The 19,369-nt window shown below is 41.0% G+C and overlaps 1 protein-coding gene across 6 annotated transcripts in view; it reads left to right on the plus strand.

Annotated features, from left to right (window-relative positions):
• The window catches only part of ASPH (aspartate beta-hydroxylase), a 238,562-nt gene that overhangs the window by 138,280 nt on the left and 80,913 nt on the right, over positions 1-19,369 (plus strand). For all 6 annotated transcript variants that reach the window (XM_036907524.2, XM_036907525.2, XM_036907530.2 and 3 more), the window contains 4 exons: positions 1,563-1,648; positions 7,494-7,580; positions 12,987-13,137; positions 15,983-16,119. In XM_036907524.2, the coding sequence (XP_036763419.2) occupies positions 1,563-1,648; positions 7,494-7,580; positions 12,987-13,137; positions 15,983-16,119 (461 nt within the window). The remainder of the gene's footprint in view (positions 1-1,562; positions 1,649-7,493; positions 7,581-12,986; positions 13,138-15,982; positions 16,120-19,369) is intronic.

The raw sequence follows: 19,369 nt of genomic DNA on the forward strand, positions 1-19,369 counted from the left end.
TTAATTCTCAGAAACACTACCCCCCATTTTACAGACTGGGAAAGTGGGGGTCAGGAAAGTTTATTACCAGCTCGGCTAAGGTCACAGAGCTGGGACTCAGAGCCCTGCCATTTGACTCTTCACCCCTGAGCTCCCCTTCCTTCCAGAAGATTTATTTGCTTTTGCCCATGTGTGGGGCAAGGAGGCCAGAGTACTGTGGGCTGAGTGGAAGCCAGGCATGAGGGGAGGGGAAGAGCAGACGGCAGGTGGGGGAGAAGAGGTTGAGGTTTGTCTCGGTTGGATGGTTGGTTTGCTTTAAATGGCAGAGGCTTCAGCACTAGTAAATGGTGACAGGGGCTCAAAGAGCAGGCAAGTGCGGAGGCGAGATGTGAAAGTGTGGAGGGGAGGTGTCTGTGGGGAAGGGGCAGCTTTAGGAGGGAGAGCCCCTCCTCCTTGGTGACAGAGCAGGGACAATTGAATTCATAGGTTTAGTGTCAGAACATTGTGGAGGTTCTCTTCTGACCCCCTTCTCTCTCCCTGCTCTCTCACTGCCCCCTCCACCACCTCTTTCTCTATCTGGGACATCTGACTTACCCTCATCTCTCCCCTGAGCCCTCAGAGGGGTTCTTTGCTCTGGGCTTCCAAGAGCACTGGGCATGGTCTAGTCCTCAGGCACTGCCAGGTGTGCACCAGCAGGACATCCCCTCAACCTGCCAATGTGACTTCATGCTAAGTTAGCATGAATAGATTCACTCTGCATCTAAGACGTGATGCCACTCTGCAGGAGCTTATAGTTTGGAAGAGGACCAAGTGCACAAATGGTCATACATGAGTCATGTGGGGAAGGGGCAGACGAGAGATGTGCAGGGTGCTGTGGATTTCGTTCAAGGGGGTGGGGGAGGGGGAACTGAGCACTTAAGAGATGGATATCTGGAGAAACTTTGAGTGTAATTTGAGCTAGTTGTTGAGGATGGGAATGTTTTGATAAGGAATGGACCATTTTACTTGGGGAAAGTAGCATCAGAAATGGTGTAAAGCTCATTTGGGGAACATGGGGTTGTCCAGTTTGGCTGATGTATGGAATATAGCTGGGAGTGGTAGGTCCATGATGCAATGGAAGGGCCTTGAGAACTAAACTAAGAAATGCTATTTTACTTGACTTGACAGTAGCATCCCATTTTTATTTTTATCTGATCAGAAACTTAGATGGAGTCAAAAATTATTTTAAGTTCTCTTTTGGATTTAGCCAAGTAGTTGATCCCAAGAGTTTAGAAATCATTCTTACCACCTTTATTTGGAAACTAGGCCAATATCCCTGAGAGTTGCAGGATACCAGCCCACCCAGTCTTGCAAGAACGCCTTTGAGAGTCTGAGCCCACATTGTCTCCCAGTGACTTGGCAGTGACCGACTGTCATACGAGGGTGTCGGGTGGGGGAGGGAGAGAGATTAGCCAGGGCAGTGCTTGCTCCTGCAGCTACAGGTTCGGGACCAAGGCTAGGTTTCTCATTACTTGTAAATCACTATTCTTAATAACTGTTTCTGGACAAAAATATAAAAAATAAAAACCTCTTTTTTCTTTCAGTTAAGAAAAAGAAGCCTAAACTCTTAAATAAATTTGATAAGACTATTAAAGCTGAACTTGATGCTGCAGAAAAACTCCGTAAAAGGGTAGGTTGATATTTTTGTTTTGCGCAGAAATATGCAATGGTTTAGTTGTTAAACAAACTTAGGCATTACTCTTAATTTGTTTTTTTTTTTAATGTTAAAGAAACAGCCTTTGAATAGAGTGGATATTTCCCCAGATACATCATCATTCCATGTGAAATGAATCAAATCAAAACAGGTACAGCTGTATGGCCAAACAGGAATAGAACTCACCTTCAGGTCAGCCAACTTGGGAGTCAGCCACTGCTGTCACTTTCTAGTTGTGTGGCTTCGGGCAAACCACTTGACCATCCTGAACCTCGGTTTCCTTATTTTAAAAAATAAGGATAATAAGTATTCTTCTTGGTTTTTATGAAGATCAAATGAGATTTATTTTTCCAAAAAAGCATCAACACTGTCAGGTACCATTCAAGTGAAAGCTTGCAATTTTATAGTACCTCAATGCAAAAGGAAAAATAGATTAGCCCAGTACTCTTACGATAGGTACTTTCAGGTGAAATGCCATCAGGCTCGTGTTATTCTCACATGGAGTTACTCTCTTGCACTTCCAGTTTTCAGGGTGACTATTTTATGCTTACTGTGTTGTCAGTCAGTTCATTTGAAATATATTTGGATTTGTAGATATTGCAGTTTTATTTAAAAAAACATGAATTGACACTAGATTGAAGTTATTTGTTCTCTTAATTTTGTCTTTTTCATCTACTTATCAGGTCAAATATTTATTATAATATATTTGATGACATTTACATTTAATCATCTATTTGTTTTTCATGGATTTTTCTTTTTTCTCTTCTGTACTTGAATTAGACCTGGTGTAATGAGTGTTAGTTTTCCTGTACTACACTTTTTTATCAAACAGACATTGGTTGCAAAAAAAGCACAAGAGACTAAAAGTAAACAAGCAACAAAAAAAGCACCCAGTTAGAAATGAAAGTGGGACAAGATTGGGCTTCCCTTCCACACATATATTGGAAATGTACCAGCGAGCATGGCCATCTCTGCAACTAGCATTAGACTAGGTTATCATGCCACAACTGGCTTTCCCTCCTCAGCAGCCAATCAGAATGTGATAACTGCGGGGAATCTTGAAGCACTGCCCCCAAATTTAACCACATGGAATGATTTTCTGAGTCTGTCTTATTTAACTTGATAAAATTAAGCCATCTACTCTTTGTAGGAAATGTTTATTTCTTAATAGAAATGAAGTGGTAATCTTCCTTTTTCACTACCTTGTTTGGCATCCTCCACTTTGTCTGAACTAAATGCCATGAAAATGGGGGTTGCCTATTTTACAGGTGACTTGGGATGAAGAACAAATGAACAGCTTTAGAGAAGGATTTTTTATGTAATTATAATGAATGGTAAAGAATGGCTCAGTTATCCAGGGACAGATAAGTCAGTGGGACATAAAAGTGCAGGAACAGTCCACGGGGTTTTCTCTGGTTTTTGCTTATTTGGAGAAATTATGATGCTTTCCTCAAGGAACATCCTGAATCTCTAACAGAATAAATAAAGGAGAAAAAATAGCCACATGGGCAATTCTTGCTTCTGAAACAACAGGGAGCCATATTATTGAGTGAGTCGTCAGCATAATGAAGTGCTTTAGGGTTGTTTTTATGGCTGGTATTTTCAAGTGATGCAACCAGCTTCGCAGGAGTCGCTGAGGCTGAGCTCAGGCATGCTCTGGGCAGGGGGTCCAGTCGCAGTTCATGAAGGCTGAGCTTCATGGATTAAGCTACAGGAAAAGTGTGAGGTCATTTTCTCCTCCCTTCAAAAATGTGTAGATCAGATCACATGGCAGTCATCTGTTTTTATAAAATAGTATATATTGTTTCAAACTCCTCCTTGCCCCTAGAAAAAGGCTTTGAAATGATACACTGAAATGTTCATTTAGTTGTTGGAATCATGTATTATGATTGTGTTACAAGTGGAAAAAAAAAAAAAGAAGAGAAAACTTAAAGCCAGAATAAAGTCAACACACAAAAGTTTGCACCACAAGCCCTAAATGGTGCTGGGAATGAAGTAAATCATAGCAGAACAAAGTGGGTATGTTCACACCAGAAGATTAATAGAGTTCATCAGAATAGCTCTGCTATATGGAGTCCAGACAGAAACATCCTGCTCTAGATCTTTATAAGGGGGCACTGAGGGATGGTACAGCTCCCTCCCCAGCATCCACACCAGCAGATCCTACAGTACATCTGAAGGGGTGGGTCTTAATGTCCTTCAGTGCAGCCCGCTGGCCTTGTGCCAGAGCAGTGGGGCCCAAGTACATGACTCTCCAACTGCCTGTCTTGGCCCTATCATAAAATATAAGCTGTGTTTAAGAACAGATGGTTTTCAGACAGTTGTCTACAAGCATTGTATCTTGCAGTTGAGTTTCTTACTAAGAATTGCATAATAGTGTCAGGAGCTATACTCTTTAGTAAGAATGTGGGGAAGGGAAATTCTTTCAGACTAAGTGCAAACACCTATACTTTGTCAGACAGCTGAGGTGGAGCAGGGCTGACAATCCCTGAGGAAGGCCTCTGTCTTCAGGGGAACCTAAGGATGCTTAGGCCAGAGCCAAAATAACCCATTATTGATGGCCAACTAAGGGAGTATCAAGCAGGAATGTAATACTTCAGCATATTTGTTATGAATATTGTTATTTCTTTGCTTAGATCTGGTAATGGTGTATGCATGATTTTCACAAAAATAGCATCAACATTTGCAATTTCTATTGCATAAGCATAAGGCTAAAAATGGTCCCTCAAAAGATATCCATGACCTAACCCTGGAACCTGTAAATGTTACTATATTTGGTGAATGATATAATTAAGTGAAGGATCTGGAGATGGGCAGATTATCCTGGGTTATCCCTCTGGGCCCTGAATACAGTCAAATGCATATTTCCAAAGTCGTGAGAGCAGTCTTCTTTATTTGGTCTACTGAGTCAAATGTTAGTCTCTCCTGGAGATACCTTTGTGGACACACCTAGAAATAATGTGCTAACAGCTCTCTGGGCATCCCTTAGCCCAGTCAAGTTTGACACATAAAATTGACGATCAAAGGCCCCAAATGTGTCCTTACAAGAGACGCAAATGGAGAATTGACACAGACAGAAGAGGAAAGGTCTGCAGAGGAAATACAGCCCTGCTGACACTTTGATTTCAGCCCAGCAAAACTGATTTTAGGCTTCTGTTCTCCAGCACTGTGAGAGAATTAATTTCTGTTGCTTTCAGCCAACTAGCTTGTGGTGATGTGTTACAGCAGCCATGGGAAACTAACACAGGATACTTAGAACAAAGTCACCCAGAGAAAGATATTTAGCATGAATTCTTCATCCCTTAATATCATTCACAGAAGAAACCAAAAGTGGTATTAAACACTGTCATCCAAAATATACAAAGAGCTCTTAAAACTCAACAGTAAGAAAACAAACATTCCAATTTTTAAAAAAACCAAAGACTTTGACAAGGCACATCACCCAGGAAGATATACAGATGGCAAATAAGCCTGTGAAAAGATGGTCCACATCATATGTCCTCAGGGAGATGCAAATTACAACAGGAAGATACCGCTGCACACCTACTAGAATGACTAAATTCCGGATCACTGACAAAACCAATGGCAGGGCTGCAGAGCAAGAGGAGCTCTCACTTGCTGCTGGGGGATGCAAAGTGGTGCAGCCACTGTGGAAGACAGTTTGGTGGTTTCTTACAAAATTAAACATACTCTTACCATGTGATCCAGAAACCCCACTCCTTGGTGTTTACCACAGGAGTTGAAAACTTATGTCCACACAAAAACCTGCACATGGATGTTTATAGCAGCTAAAAAGAAATGAGCTATCAAGACACAGAAAGACATGGAGGAACCTTAAATGTATATTATTAAGCCAATTGGAAAAGGCTGCATGCTGTTTGGTTCCAACTGTATGACATTTTGGAAAAGGCACAACTATGGAGACAGTAAAAAGATCAGTGGTTCGCAGGGGTGAGTGGGGGCCGGGGGAGGGATGAATAGCACAGAGGATTTTTAGGGAGTGAAACTGCTCCTCATGACACTGTAATGGTGGATGCATGTCATTATACATCTGTCCAAACCCACAGAATGTACAACACCCAGCGTGGCCCTTAGGCAAACCCTGGGGCTTTGAGTGATTATGATGCGTTATTGTTGGAGTGGCAGTTATAACACATGTACCCTTGGGTGCAAGATATTGATGGTGGGGAAAGCTCTGTGTATGGGGGGTAGGGGTATATGGGAAATCCCTGTACTTTCAATCTCACTGTAAATCTAAAACTGCCTTTTAAAATCCTTAAGAAAATATTGTGAGAGGGACAGCATATTTTAAAAAGTGAAACAATGTTTTCTGGCAATAAGTATGACTTAGAGAATGTGTTCCCAGCTTGATTTCTCTCTACATCCAAGTCCTCATTCTCTTTGCATTAACCTGCCCATCTGTCAGGGAAGAGACTTACCTGGGATAGGCCACATTAGCATGTGCTGGCACACACATCCCACCTATCTGGTAATAATAACCAGAGCTAGCACCGTTCAGTGCTTTCTGTGTTCTCAGCAGTGTCTACAAGCACTTTATGTTTGTTCTCAGATGTAACCTTCACAGCAGCCCCCAGGTAGCTGAATGCCCTCAAAGTGCCCATTTCACAGATGAGACACCCAAGACAAAGTCATAAGTAACTTGCCATAAGTGAATACATCCTAAGTGGTGGGGCCCAGACTGACCAGTTGGTGTGGCTCCAGAGCCACTGCACTGTGAGTGTGTTTCCCACCAGCCCCTTGGCCCTTATGGGCGTGGGAGAGGGAGAAGCAGCCCTCCTTCAGTGGAATTTACCTAAAGGAATGGCTTTAAGGAATTTCAAGATGGTTCTTGCCTGATTCCTCACTATTTCGTCAAGTCAGAAGGAGGTGTAACAGTGAATGGTATATCCAGGCAGCTTCGCACAGCACCTTCGTGAGGTGACCTTTGTTGTGTGAAAACTCCCAGTCAAGGTCAAAGCCTACCAACCACAGGGGCTTGCATTTACAGGTGGGGTGAATGGATTTGTCAACTTACAGGGAGCCCCAGTACCTGCGAAAGTTCAGCTCAGGAAAACCTGTCCTATCCCGTTGTTCCCAAGATGCTTGACCTGCCAGTATCCATTAGAAACCAAGAGATGCTTGTCTCACCCTGTGGAATGATGCTGGATGGATGAGGCGGGAGAGGGTTCCTCACCCCCAAGATCCTCACCAGGCCTGCCTGTCGCACATCCTCTGCTTCTTTTCGTGCAGTGGTGGTCAGAGATCTGTCAAAGGTGCTCAGACCATCTTCTCAGGACCCACCTGAGTTTTGGGGAGGGTCACATGACACGGAGGCCGTGAGGCGCTCCAGTAACCAGTTGAGCCAAATGAGCGGGTGATGCTCAGGGACCATGGCCACCTGGCCCTCTCATCCTGTGTGTTTATTCTCCACCATCATAACGGGTTCTTCAGTCTTTTTGGGGCAGACTTCAAGACATTCTGGCTGCCAGCAATATTTTTCCACCAACTTCAAACTTAAATACTTTAAGAATGCATATAGGAACTGTACATATAGAGGACAGTGCAATTTCTCTCACAAAGACTTATTGCATCATCTGTCAAGTTTCTGGCTTTTAAAAACAAGTGTATTTGTGTTCATTTCTAGTTTTATGTTTGCCATAACACAGCTAATTTTTTAAAACCTTAGATAGAACTGCCTTTAAACTCAGAATGGAGTCCAGAAAATCTTAACAAAATTACTTGGTGAACATTAAATAACCATATTGAAACAACATTATGCATTTGAATTTATTGTATTTATACAATTGCCTCTTCCTCACAGGGAAAAGTCGAGGAAGCAGTAAATGCATTTGAAGAACTAGTTCGCAAATACCCACAGAGTCCACGGGCAAGATACGGGAAGGCACAGGTACTCTGAAACCCTTCTGCCTGGAAAGCTCTCTCTGATGTTCCTGTGTTCTCTGTAATTGGATTTCCCACCACCCACTATTTGCATTTTCCTTTTCCTTTCTAACTTATATACAGAGTCAGTTCCTCATGCATATGCCTCAACTCAAGCAAGAAATACTGTTTAAAGTAAGACAATTGCTTTTGTGTATAGTAACATTTTTCTGGTCCCTATGACTTCTCTCTGGTTTTGAGAAGAAAATAAAGACTAGCACTCTGGTCACTGATCTCGTCTGACCCTCAGAGCCCCCGTCTAGATGGACCCACCACATGGCTCTCACTGTAGGCTCTTCAGAGTTTTAAGAGCCTCACTTTTATAACGAAGGTTTTAAGTATGCTTAGGAAAGACTTTTTTGAAATATAAAGTGGAGTGTGCTTTGTTTTCTCTGTAGTCTCCTTCACTGGATTCATTTCTTGTCGGCCACCTTCTCCCACTCCCTCCATCTCTTTCTTGTCTGACTTTCTGCATCTTCATGAAGCTTTCCTATGTTCATCTGTAGTTGCATAAACCCACTGTATGCCACATACCCTTTTAGGTCCTGGGGTGATCATAATGAATACCCTAGAGGGCTCTGTCCTTATATTCCAGTGGACGATATTTTAAAAGTGAGTTACTCAAAAATTATTAGTGAAAACCCACTGTATGGTAGGCCCTGGTCTAGGAATTGCAGATGCAGCCAACAGCAAAACATGCGGAGTTTTCCTTATGATGGCAAAGACAGTACACGAGATAAATAAGTAAGATATATATGCTTGCTAGTGCTGACTGCTACAGAGAACCAGAGTAAAGCAGAGCACAGTCTCAGGATGTGTGAGGGAGTTGACATGTCTGGTAGGGTGGCAGAGAAAGTCCACTGAGATGACCATCGTGCAAAGATGCTAAACCAATAAAAAGCCTCACACATTGTAATCCTGGGCCTTGGGAGGCCACTGGAGTGTTTTTGCATGGCTGTGCCCACCTTGGGATTTATTCTGTAAAGATTGCTGGGTGGAGAATGGATTAATGGGGGCAAAAGTAGAAGCCAGAGGAATAGGAGGTTATTACAAGTGTACTCAAGGTGCAGTGACTCGGAATGTGGTCGTGGCCATGGAGATGGTGCAGGAGCAGAGCTGAAAGGACTTGACAATAGGTTAGATGTAAGGGTCAGAGGAAAAGAGGACTTGAGGGTGACCCCTGAGGTTTGGTTTAACCACATGAGGAGAGGATAGTGGAACAGGTTTGGGGAGGTGCAGAATCAAGCATTCACTTTTAGTCCTGTGAAGTTTTTGGTGCCTCTTAGACATTCAGGTGGGTGTCAAGCAGACCATTGGATGGATGAGCCTCAGGGTAAAAGCCAGGCCAGGGAGACAGATGTGTCAGACAGTAAAGGGGGCTCCCACAGCCCTGACTGGTAGAATGAGATTCTCACTCAGCTGGGGAACAACAGATGCAAAGCTACAGAAAATTTCCAGCCCCAAGAGAAGCTGACAGTGCCCTTTGAAGGGGGTTGGAACAATGGCAATGTGTGACACTCACACAGGAACCAACACATTCACAGATAAAACAACTATGTTTTGCTCTGAACTAAAGATGGTGACCCCTTGAGATCCAGATGCTCAAATTCTGCCTATCTCCCCATGAAAAACTTACTAATTAAATTTTTATTAATTAAATTTTAATAAATTAAGTTTGTGGAAAATTAATGCAAGTAAGTTCCTTTTACCCGTGGTACAAACCAGGGTTAGCAGACAGCAGCTATATCATCTTTAAGTTAATTTGGTCAGTAATCCTCCAAAATTGCTAAATTGCATTGTTACTAAGCAAGAGAGAATGTGTTTGTTACCAAAAGATCACACCTATTCAAATAAGGAATATACATTGTCATATTAACTAGAGAATAATAATTGATGCAAATGCTAATTTAATTTTGGCAAACATTTTTTGGCTTTAGAATTTTTCTTTACATGTGGTATTAATTGTGGGCACCAAAGTCTAAGTAAATGCACATGGCGATTGCTGCATTTATGCGTTATTTTACAATAGGAATTTGAGATTTAGGCCTCAGGCAGTATTTTTTTTATCTCTAAATTATATGCTGCAAGGTGTTACTGATATTAACATTAGTCTGACATAAAGCAAAATTTAGGCATGGTAAATTAAATTTTAATGGAGTAATTTAAAAGAAAATGTAAATGAATAGGAGTTTCAAAAATAAAAATCCAACAGAAGATGGATTTTATAGGCAGGAATAAATGATGACCTTTTCATTCTTTGTTAGAAGATTCAACAATTGCTCTGGAATATCCCAACAAATTTTAAAAATTCAGCAATGTCTTGTAAGAAATGTTTCCACTCAAATCATTTTATCTACAGATGCTTAAACAATAAAAATGAGTCTGTATAATTTTGATTTTCAAAGCCAAGCCTACTGGTTTCATTCAAGAGATTTCTTCCCAATTCTAGAAGTTGTAAAATGTTCATAAGGGCCTTAGGGTGGGAGTGGGGGAGGGGGCAACAAGGCATATGGATTGTACTATCTTTCTTTTTCAGATTGAGTTTACTGTGATATTTATTCCTATCTCTGTGAAGAAAGTTTACTTGGTAGGCATTTGTTCTTGTACTAACCTTGAGGAGACTCTCCAGTTCTAGAATCTGTTTGGTAGCTGAAAGAAGCTGAACTTGATGGTCTCAAAAGCACTCTCAGTGCTGGGACTCTCATTCTGTGAAGTCATCTGTGAACAGTCCTATTCTGGGGAGTTAATTCGCCGTAACCAAACTCACAAGAAATTGATGTCTAAACAGAAAAGCCAGCACATGAATGTACAGAAGGCTACATGGGCAGGGTGACCAGTATGGGTCGTTGACATTGGACTCTTTCTCCTGGTAGATAAGTCTATTCCAGAGACCATTTACAGATATGAACAGAGAGTTGTATATTCTGAAGCTCTTTTCTATCAAGCAAAGTTGAATTGCCCTTTTCAACCTAGAGAATTTTGTCCTAGTAATTTTCCCTTATCATAAATTGGTCCACTTCTCTATCATCACTGCTTCAATTCCAGCCCTCATCATCTTGGGAAATTTACTTTATCAGTATATATTAACAAGTTGTTTTTTGATGTGGTATTTTCTGGAAACCTCCCCACAAATATTTTATCCATTTGTACTGATTGTACTAGTTTTTACTGGTGGGAAAGGGATGGATCACATTGTACAATGTTCTCAAATTGTGGAGTTATGCTTTATTTGGTTTCTATAGCATCTATATATTGAGTACACAAATTTGATTTTAAAAAGTTAAAAATGTTAAAGATATTCTGAGAAAAACTTTATATGCTAATTTCAGCATTTCCTTAAATGGTAATCTTCAAATTGTAGTCTACTAAATCTGATGAGATATTGATGACCATTTTATACCTTCTCCTCTCTTCTCCTGCGTCCACTATTTCATTCCCATTCGCAATCCCCAGCTACAAATCTTGCTTATTTCACTAAAGAAAAAGAAGTATCCAAAGAGAATGTCCTCATGGTCCCACTACTGCACTAACAATCCGCCTACACCTGCTCCCGTCTCTCTGTCCTCCCTCCATTAGGTTGGCAGACATGAACTATTCCTGTTCCTTTGCCATACTCTCTCCCCTGCAGAGGGACAGACAGCATTCTCATGTTTGTGTGCCCTTCTGCATCACCAGATTTTCCTCCTGTACTGCGCCTTTTGCATCAGCTTTGAAACATACAGTAATATTTCCTGTAATCATAACAGTCTCTCCCTTGTCTCCATGTTCCCTTCCATTGAACTGGCCCATTTGTCTACTTCCCTTTATGGTGAAACTCCTTCAAAGAGTTGTCTGCACTTCTTTCCCTCCTGTACTTTTTTGAATCTGTTCCAATTTGTTACAGGTCCCCAGTGGTCCCATGGAATTGCTCTTGCCGGGGCCACCTGAGGATCCCTGTTGCCTAATCCAGCATGGTTTGCCCTCAGTTCTCTTCTTGCCCAATCTGATGGCACTTCTAACATGATTGATCACTCCTTCTTGATCCCTTTTGTCACTGGCTTCCAGAAAACCAATTTTTGTTGTTGTTTTCTTCTTCCTTCCCTCTTTCTCTGTCCTTTTGCTGGTCCTCCCTATCTTTCTGACCTCTCTCCTGGATCCAACTCATATCCACCTTGGTCCAGTATCTTCACTTGAATACCTAAGAGGCATTGAGATTTAATAAGTCCAAAACTAAACTCCTGATTCCATATGCCTACAAACCTGCTTCTGCCTAATTTTCCCATTCTCAGGGTATGGCAATTGCATGTGATAATTGTTCAAACCAAAAACCTTGAATTTGTCCTTGATTTCTCTCTCCTCCTTTCTGACATACCCTACATTCAGACCATCAGCAAATCTGTTGGCTCTGACCTTCCAAACATGTCTATAATCCAACCACCTCATTACCACTACCTAGCCCAAGCCATCATCACCCCTTGTGTGGATTCCTGCCAGGGCATCCAAACCAGGCTCTCTGCTTCTCCTCCCACCCCTCAGTCTGTTCTCCATTCTGCTGCCAGCTTGATCCTTTAGGCACACACATCAGATCATGTCAAAAGACCCTAGTGTCTCTCCATCTCAGAGTTGGTGTAGTAGAATTGGCAGTAGTTTACCAGGTTCTTCATTGCCCAACATCCCATCCGTCTCTTTGCTCCCCTCCTGCACCAGCCATTCCTCCCTTCCTCACTTCTGCCTCAGGACACCTGGCTGTTGCTGTTCCCTCTCCCAGAACATTCCTCCCCAGGTACCTCCTGCCTTGCTCCCTCCCTTCTTTCAGACTCTTCCTGATCATCCTGCCTAAACTGGCATCTTCCCTACCGCTGGACTTCCAGCCACTCCTAAGCCTGCTTTGCTTTTATCCACAGCATGTATGGGAAGAAGACAGGATACTTCCATTTATGTATTGTCTTTCTTTCCTTTCCATAATGAAGCAAAACAAAAAAAGGACTTTGTATGGTTTATTTGTCTGCCTCATGCATAGAACAGTGCCTGGCTCCCAGAAAATAGTTGTTAAATGAGTGAATGAACACACAAACTAATGAAAGAACTGTGTGCTGGAATCCTGTCTGTATAATGTTGATGGATAGTGCGGTATAAATCTCCATCAGCCCTAGCATATGTTTTAATGATATTCTTTCTCATCTATAGCTTGGTAGCTAATTTTTCTTCATGTTATTAAGATAACACATCATATTGCTTTCCTTTGTTTTTTTTTCATCTCTTGATAAAGAGAAAATTTTAATCTGTCTTGAATTACTTTTTAAACATGTCCAAAAGTTAACTTTTCATGAGTATTTTGGTGACTGCAAATATAGACTGTCATGAGACATTTATCCAGTGTGGGAACTCCCTCTAGTGTGAAGATGATTTGGCTGAGAAGCAGAGGAGCAACGAGGTATTGCGCAAGGCCATCGAAACCTACCAAGAGGTGGCCAGCCTGCCCAATGTGCCCGCAGACTTGGTGAAGCTGACTTTGAAGCGGCGGTCAGACAGACAACAATTTTTAGGTAAGATGGCATAAGAGTTAATTCAACAGCAGATGCCATGCTTTTATCTTGAAGAACCTGAGGCTATACACACTCTTAGAAGAGTTTACTTACATGGAAGGAAACCTGAGTCATAAAACTAATTTCAGGTGATTTACATGACTACGTCTTCGACTGAAATAGCAACCCTAACCTTAATAATTACAAAGATACTAATGGTGTTTTTACCACCCCTTTCCCTTTATCCGCCCCCATTTTAGAACTGAGGCAGATGGGTTGCTGAGAAGTTAGATAACTTGCTTAAGGAATCATAGCTAATAAATTAATGAGTCCGGGATCAAAAGCTCTTCCATCATACCAATTCTGTTCTCTTTTAACTATAACATACTGATTCATGGAGATTGACATTATCAGTGGGACAATTTTTATAGAGGAATATTAGGAGTTTCAGACACTAAAATTTTTACCTGTAAGGTTTGAATCTATACTAAAGGAAATAATACAAAAAAAAAACTTTAATCATCAAGTATATTTGCTAATGCTTTGCAAAGAACAGCATAATGCATCCTGTCTGACTGACCCAGGTTCCCAGTGGCAAAGGCTACTAAGACTGGCTGTAACCTAACTTTGCTGTGACCAAGTGATTCTCTCCCACCTAACATGTCATCAGTAAGCTAGGAGGGACTAATCCAAGCCATGTGTAACTGCTGAGGTGGGTGCTCATCTGGCTGGATGAGTTACATGAATGAATTATCAGTGTCACTAGGAGAGGCTCATGTAAGTCAAATTTAAGGTCAAGTGACCCTTTCATCAATTTTTCTGAGGGATAGAATTAAAGGTTAGTTATGTTGTTTTGGTAGATGACCAAAATCTGTGATCGGAGTAGAACCCAAAAGATTATTAGAAACTAGAAGAAATGGTGCATTAGACTTAGATTCATAAGGGCCAGTCCCGGAGAAGAAGAACATACAGCATGCATGCAAGGCTGGAGGGTCTCAGAGGAGGCACTGGCCTTGGGCACAAAATCAGTATTACTCAGTTTTCCTCATGCATGCAAGGCTGGAGGGTCTCAGAGGAGGCACTGGCCTTGGGCACAAAATCAGTATTACTCAGTTTTCCTCTTGCCTCCAGCACCATTTGTTAAGCATTGTTTACTGACTCTGGCTTAAAATTTTGATGTCTTGTTCATCGTGGGTTTTTTACCTTCATTTGATTTTTGAAAGAAAGCAGGAGGTATCATCTTGCTTACTGCATTTTTGGCAGCCTCATAAGCTCTGCACCAAGAGGGCTCCCCTTACCTCACTTCATTCGGGGCCAGGGATGGGCTGGGGGGAGACAGCCTGCAGATGAATAAACCTAAAGCTCTTCTGCAACACTCTTTCAATATTTGAATGTACCATTGACCCTTGAACAGCTCAGGTTTGAACAGCAGGGACCCACTTATATGCTGATACTTAATAAAATATATAATAAATATATTGGAAAAAATTTTGGAGATTCGCGACAGTTTGAAAAATAATTGTCTTTTCTCTAGCTTACTTTAGTGTAAGAATACAATGTATAATATATGTAACATACAAAATATGTGTTAATCAGCCTTATGTTATCAGTACGGCTTCTGGGCAACAGTAGGCTCTTAGTAATTAAGTTTTTGGGACACCAACATTATATGTGGATTTTCAACTGTGCAGTGGGTCAGGGCTTCTAAGCCCCACACTGTTCAAGGGTCAACTGTAGTCTTTTCCTCCAAATGAGAATAAAGCAAGTTCGATAGAGGAGGCTCTGTGAGGAGGGACTAGTATGGAGAAGACTTCAGGGAAAGTGACAAGCTGGTGAAGTTCACCCACAGTAGAACAGGGTTCCATGAAGCAGCAGGAAGGATCGGGCTGGCAGCAGGAGAGAGTTCCACCTGGGCCTTTGGAATGGTTAACGGGAAGTTTAGAAGCAGAAGAAAAGTGTGAGACTAAGTGGGACAGATAGGAAGGAAGGCAGGCACAGAAAAGTGAAGTCACATTTGGTGAGGGAGTGAATAGCTGAGCAAACCTGTCCCAGATTGACCGATAATAAAGAGCAATCCACAAGAGGGACCAGTCTATCTGTTAGTGAGACATGCCACTGCATTAGCTTATTAATAGGCCTACCCTACTCTTGGCTGATACTCAGTCTGTGGTCAACTGAGTCCTGTAGGTAATTACTTTTGTCATGTGTAGTAGTCTTAATTTGCACATTTTCCCTTGTTCAATTTGTATATCCAGCTAAAGCGAGGAGTAATGACAGTCGGCCCCAGAAATGTTGAGTTCCCATCAGACAGCCTTAAAAATGAATTGAAGCTCGGGTTTTCATTATTCATGTTCTGCATAGTATCCTATCATCCACCAGAGGGTCCCCTAATACTGGCTGATGCCTCCTTTGCTCTATGGCTAGGTTATTACCTAGAGATGACGACACTTGTAAGCATCAGCAGTGTACCTCCGTGCTTCTTCACTAGACCTGGAATCTCTTAGACTTTGTATTTGTCCATTCTCTACTCATAATTTTGACATTAATCATAATAAACAAAAATATCCCAGTAAAACATTTTTTTCAAGAAATTAACCAAAACTTTCTTAAGAGGGAATTTGACATAGTTGAATTTGGAAAATTAGAATGTCTTTAAAGTGGTTCTAATCTACTCATGGGAATTATTGATGCCATTGCAGCTGCACGTTGAAGTCCTAAGAGGTCCTTAGCCGTCAGTATATAGATTCAGATTTAAGCTGGTCTTAGGCTTTGTTGACAGTGTCTCATGATCTATAGTCTCAACACAAAGATGTACATGATCTGTTTCTATTTCTACTGTGTGTTTTCATTTTCCCCACCAAATCAGGTCACATGAGAGGCTCCCTGCTTACCCTACATAAATTAGTTCAACTATTTCCTGAGGATACTTCTCTGAAGAATGACCTTGGGGTGGGGTACCTGCTGATAGGAGATAATGACAATGCCAAGAAGGTTTATGAAGAGGTAAGCAAGCAGCAGACTTCTGGTAACTCCACTAAACTGTTTTGAACATGAACTTCAATGTTATTTGTAAATTGTTATTATGCCCACGTTCTCAATTACTTTATTTTAAATTAAGTTAAATAGAATGTAAGTATTATGATTATTGACATACTCTTAATTTTGTTTTTATCCCTTTTTTTCCTTTGATCTGAAGATTATAAATTATAGTTAACACTTGTACATTGAAACCTTCAACTTATAATTGTGATATTTTAAAACTTCATATTTGTCAGTCCACAAACACCCTTTCTAAAAGTGTTCTTTATGACCAGAAGAGGGACTCAAATTTTCCACGAATGTGAAACACATAATTTTTTCCTTTTTTTATCAAAAGTCCAGTCTAGAAAGAGACTACAGAACATGAGCCTTTCGGGCATGTGAAGTAAATTACTCACCTTTCTGAGGGCATTGACTCTTTGATCCTTGAAAGAGATTTCTGCCTTAAAGTGAATATCTTTTTTATTAAGGTATCATTGATATACAATGTTATAAAGGTTTCACAGGAGCAACATTGTGGTTATTACATTCACCCATATTATCAAGTTCCCCACACACCCCATTGCAGTCCCTGTCCATTAGCATAGTAAGATGCTATAGAGTCACTACTTGTCTTCTCTGTGCTAAACTGCCTTCCCCATGGTCCCCTACATTATGTGTGTAGTCATAATGCCCGTTAATCCCCTTCTCCCTCTCTCCCCACTGACCCTCCCCACCCCCTCTCTTTTGGTAACCGCTAGTCCCTTCTTGGAGCCTGTGAGTCTGCTGCTGTTTTGTTCCTTTAGTTTTACTTCATTGTTATACTCCACAAATGAGGGAAATCATTTGGTACTTGTCTTTCTCCTCCTGGCTTATTTTACTGAGCATAATACCCTCTAGCTCCATCCATGTTGTTGCCAATAGTAGGATTTATTTTCTTCTTATGGCTGAATAGTATTCCATTGTGTATATGTACCACATCTTCTTTTTCCATTCATCTACTGATGGACACTTAGGTTGCTTCCATTTCTTGGCTATTGTAAACAGTGCTGCAGTAAACATAGGGATGCATATGTCTTTTTGAATCTGGGGTCTTGTTTTCTTTGGGTAGATTCCTAGGAGTGGGATTCCGGGGTCAAATGGTATTTCTATTTTTAGTTTTTTGAGGAACCTCCATATTGCTTTCCACAATGGTTGAACTAATTTACATTACCACCAGCAGTGTAGGAGGGTTCCCCTTTCTGTGCATCCTCGCCAGCATTTATTGTTCCTTGTCTTCTCGATGTTGGCTATCCTAACTGGTGTGAGGTGGTATTTCATTGTGGTTTTAATTTGCATTTCTCTGATAATTAGCAATGTGGAGCATCTTTTCATGTGCCTATTGGCCATATGAAGTTTCTCTTTGGAGAAGTGTCTGTTCATATCTTCCACCCATTTTTTTAATTGGGTTATTTGCTTTTTGGGTGCTGAGGTGTGTGAGTTCTTTATATATTTTGGATGTTAATCCCTTATCAGATATGTCATTTACATATGTTCTCCCATCCTGTAGGATGCCTTTTTGCTCTACTGATGGTGTCCTTTGCTGTTCAGAAGCTTTTTAGTTTGATGTAGCCCCATTTGTTCATTTTTGCTTTTGTTTCCCTTGCCCAAGGAGATGTGTTCAGGAAAAAGTTGCTCATGTTTATATTCAGGAGATTTTTGCCTATGTTTTCTTCTAAGAGTTTTATGGTTCCATGACTTACATTCAGGTCTTTGATCCATTTCTAGTTTACTTTTGTGTATGGAGTTAGACAATAATCCAGTTTCATTGTCTTACACGTAGCTGTCCAGTTTTGCCAACACCCGTTGTTGAGGAGGCCGTCATTTCCCCATTGTATATCCAGGGCTCCTTTATCATGTATTAATTGGCCATGTATGTTTGGGAAGACTTTTCTGCTTCACTTCTTATGCCGCCATCTTGTTTAATCCCCCTACAGTGGATATTTTAATAGATAACCTCTAAGTTACAAGTAACTGCGAAGTCCACAAAACTGTGACTCCTTCAAACAGTGGGGGAATTCATTTGGTACAGAATAAACAGGATAGCAGGTGAACTTGGAAGCTGGAGAAAGCTAACACCTCTACAAAAGAAAGGCGGATGAATATGCTTGTTATTCCTCAATGTAGGTGTTTTGGTCAGTGGTTTTGAAGCTGGTGCATCTTATGTCAAAATTCTGCTACTCAGTGATAGCTAAGATGAGTCCTTCTGGGCTTAAAATGCTGTCAAGGACAATCATTTCATACTTGGTCTGGCGACTGGTTCTACTCACAAAGTGGTGCTTTTCCTCTTTGATTGCTCTTGATGCTTAATTGAAAATGACTGAATTTCAAAGTAGTTGTCTTTTCTTCCTCGCCATAATTTTTACATTTTCTGAGACTGCAGAATAAGACATTTTCTTTTTATAACATCTCTGATAGCTACACCCAGTGGATTGATCCTACAGTGTTGAAAATGAATGCCATCCATCAAAAGTACCTGTTCCAGGTCATTTCATAATTATTTTGTAAGTCCATGTGGGATATTGTATTTGCCTGTAGCCAAAACCTAACACTTAGTGCCCTGTCTTGTAATGTTTGTTTGAGGGAAATATCCTATATCTCAGTGATTCAGGATTATATGAATATAAGAGTCAAACTATATCAGATATGCATTATTCTGCCACTGTCAAAAGCCACAAAGATGGAATTATAGACTTCCTCCCTTCCTCCTTCCTTCCCCTCCTTTCTTGCTTCCTTCTTCCTTCCAGAAAATATAATCAAGGTTGACTGGATGCCAAGCACATTTGAGATTAGGGCAGGATCTGAAAGCATATTACTGGGTCAAATGGTAAGTCTGTTTTGAGCATTTTGATGTACCTCCATACTGCTTTCCACAATGGTTGAACAAGTTTACATTCCCACCAGCAGTGTAGGAGGGTTCCCCTTTCTCCACAGCCTCGCCAACATTTGTTGTTGTTTGTCTTTTGGATGGCAGCCATCCTTACTGGTGTGAGGTGATACCTCATTGTAGTTTTAATTTGCATTTCTCTGATAATTAGCGATGTGGAGCATCTTTTCATGTGTCTGTTGGCCATCTGTATTTCTTTTTTGGAGAACCGTCTGTTCAGTTCCTTTGCCCATTTTTTAATTGGGTTATTTGTTTTTTGTTTGTTGAGGCGTGTGAGCTCTTTATATATTCTGGACGTCAAGCCTTTAT

This window comes from Manis pentadactyla, chromosome 3, assembly GCF_030020395.1.
Source record: "Manis pentadactyla isolate mManPen7 chromosome 3, mManPen7.hap1, whole genome shotgun sequence".
NCBI classification, from domain to species: domain Eukaryota; kingdom Metazoa; phylum Chordata; class Mammalia; order Pholidota; family Manidae; genus Manis; species Manis pentadactyla.